Here is a 2,525-nt window from a genome sequence, read left to right on the forward strand (position 1 = left end):
CGCCAAAATCCGCGTCCCGCCCGCCCCCGCGTCCGGCGGCCGCGAAACTCGGCAGAGGCACTCCCGCGTACGTCTCGCATCGCCCGCCGTCGGCTGCAGGCGCGCCCAACGCGTTCTCTGCTCGCGGCACGCCGGTCGACGCCGCTGGCCCGACGCCCCGCGACGCCGCCAGCGCGAACTAGCACGTCCCGCAACGCGGGCGTGGCCCTTGGGCACCGCCGTCGTGGCCTGTACGATGCGGCCGCGATGCCGGCGCACGCGGATCGGCCTCGACGAGGGATGTGGCCGCCGCCCGCCCCCGACTTGGCGCCCCGCTCGCGCACCGGCATCGTGCCCGGGCCGCACAGAAACCGCACCACGCACTCCCATGCAACAGGGTGCATCCCCCCGCGGAGTCTCGGGGCGATACGCGAAGATTGAAAATCGCGCATTTTGGGCGATTCCATGGGCGCTCGCACGGCGCGAGCGACAGAAATGCGCGTCCGCGCACAAGCATGCCTCTTCTCGCGGCGGGATTCGGCAGAAGCACTCCCGTGCACTCCCTGCATCGTCCTGCACCGCGTACGGGTGCGTGGGACGGGTGGTTCCGCGGCGGGATGCGGGGGACCGCGTCGTCGAACGCATCAAGACACCCCGGCGCGGTCCTCCGAGCCCCGCACGCGACGAGCACCTTGGAGTCATGCACAGCGCGCAGGTCGTGCACAGCGAGCAAGTCGTGTGTATGCTGCGCAGACGTCGTTCGCGTGCGCTCGTCGCGTGAGGTACGCGTTCGCCTTACCTCGCGTGCGCCCATGCTGACGGCACCCACAGAGTGCCGCCCACCTACCTCCCCGCCGAGCGCCGTCGCCGCCACTCCGCGAACGAGCGCACGAAGCGGGCTAGGGCACCCGGTCGATGCAGCGATGTCCGCCACCGCCGTCCGCGCCGCTCGACACGGCCGCCTCTGTGTATGTAACTACATAGTACCGTTATATACTCGTCTTCAGCCCTCCCGCCTCCTCCCAGACCGCATCTAATGTCCGCGCCGCGCCATCGTTTCCGGGCCGCGTGTGTTGTCGTTGTTCACGTGGCTGTCGCGTACCACGTCAGTCATCCGTGTGCCCGCGCGAGCTCGAGTCTGGAGCGCTCACCTGCCGGTACCGAAGTCTAAAGCGGATCCTGCGAGCGCCACGGAGGTGCGCCTCGGGGCGTGAGGAGCAAGCGGCCTGGGAAGCGCAGATCTGACGAGGTGAGCAGTAGTGCATTCTCGGCGACGGCATTACTCACCGGGGCTCTTGAAGGACCGCTTTAGGAGACATATTCCGCTCGCCGGCCTGTAAAGCAGGTTGAGCACGTCGTATATGGCGGCGAGACACGCACATCAATACATGGTACTCACCGTGTGGCCTGTGGCGCCGCCGTCCTGCGATGGTGGCCTCCTACACCGCGCGTGCAGGCTCGCTGACGCCCCTGCCTCGCGAAGGACATGTCCCGGGACGCGTCTACGTGTTTCTAGAGGTCGCGCGCGAGGGAACAGAGCGCCCGCGGGCGCACGGAGCTTGTACCGTGATACGCACCGTACTGACGTGCGCCGCTACGCGTCGCGGTCATCGGCGGCGACGTGAACTTGCAGCGGCATGTTCCTGCGTGCGGCCGTCGAATAGAGGCAAGTCTCTATGTCTGCGCGAAGCACCGCAAGCGGCGAGATGCAGGCGACCTGGGCAACGAGGATCCAAATGGGTGAGCGACATCGCGTACTCCATGTAGAACAGCCGACTCACCATGTGCAAGGTGGCCTTGGAGGATGCGTACCGTATGTCTATGAGCGGCCCGCGAGATCGTCGTGTGTCGCCTCGAAAACGCGCGGGCACGCTCGGCGACGGACTTGTCCCGGCGCACGTCTGTGTGCGAAAAGAAGTTGCATGAGCTGTGAGCGCGGGGAGGGCGTGCGCAAAGTCGTGCATCCTGCGCGCCCACTCGCGTAGAGCTTGCCGCGTGGTTTTCTCCTGGCGCGACACTCGCCCAGTTGTCCGCGTTGTCGAGGAAGAGCACGGCACGGCACTCGCGACGTCACTCTGGAAGCAACAAACAGGGTCAGTGTGCTCGTACGTGATCCGAGTCTGGGCCGCTATGCTAACCTGGTTGTGTCGCAGGCTCTGCGACTTCCGTCGGCCATCAAGACGGCCTAGCCTCGAATGGTGTGCGCAGCCAGTTGAGGGTTGAAGAAAGCCTGGCAAAACGTCAAGGGAGTCCGCCTTCCACATGATCAGCAGCACGGACTCACCTCGTTTCAAAGGCCTCGTGCTGTTGAGTGCGAGTGTGCACTGCGGGCAGGTCTACGACAATGGGGGGTCAGCGACCGCACTCTGGAAGCACCAAGTACGTACCGGACGGCACCAGGACTGCGCGAAGCCGAGGGCGGTCGGGGACGGAACTGTTACAGGCAGAACGAAGGGTTGTCGCAAGCTGAGGGACGGAGTCGGCGTACGTACGAATGCAAGCGACACGACGGGAAGGAGGGGAGATTTAAGCGAGGCGGCGGAGGC

The 2,525-nt window shown here is 65.9% G+C and overlaps 1 protein-coding gene across 1 annotated transcript; it reads right to left on the bottom strand.

Annotated features, from left to right (window-relative positions):
- Positions 1–1,012: 1,012 nt before the first annotated feature.
- Positions 1,013–1,298, bottom strand: TRAVEDRAFT_45917 (uncharacterized protein; the record flags this gene model as incomplete). Its single annotated transcript, XM_008038135.1, has 3 exons — positions 1,013–1,070; positions 1,131–1,205; positions 1,267–1,298. The coding sequence occupies 3 exons, from the start codon at positions 1,296–1,298 to the stop codon at positions 1,013–1,015; spliced, it is 165 nt and encodes a 54-aa protein (XP_008036326.1).
- Positions 1,299–2,525: the final 1,227 nt, after the last annotated feature.

The sequence above is a fragment of the Trametes versicolor genome (assembly GCF_000271585.1).
Source record: "Trametes versicolor FP-101664 SS1 unplaced genomic scaffold TRAVEscaffold_4, whole genome shotgun sequence".
In the NCBI taxonomy this organism is placed as follows: Eukaryota; Fungi; Basidiomycota; class Agaricomycetes; order Polyporales; family Polyporaceae; genus Trametes; species Trametes versicolor.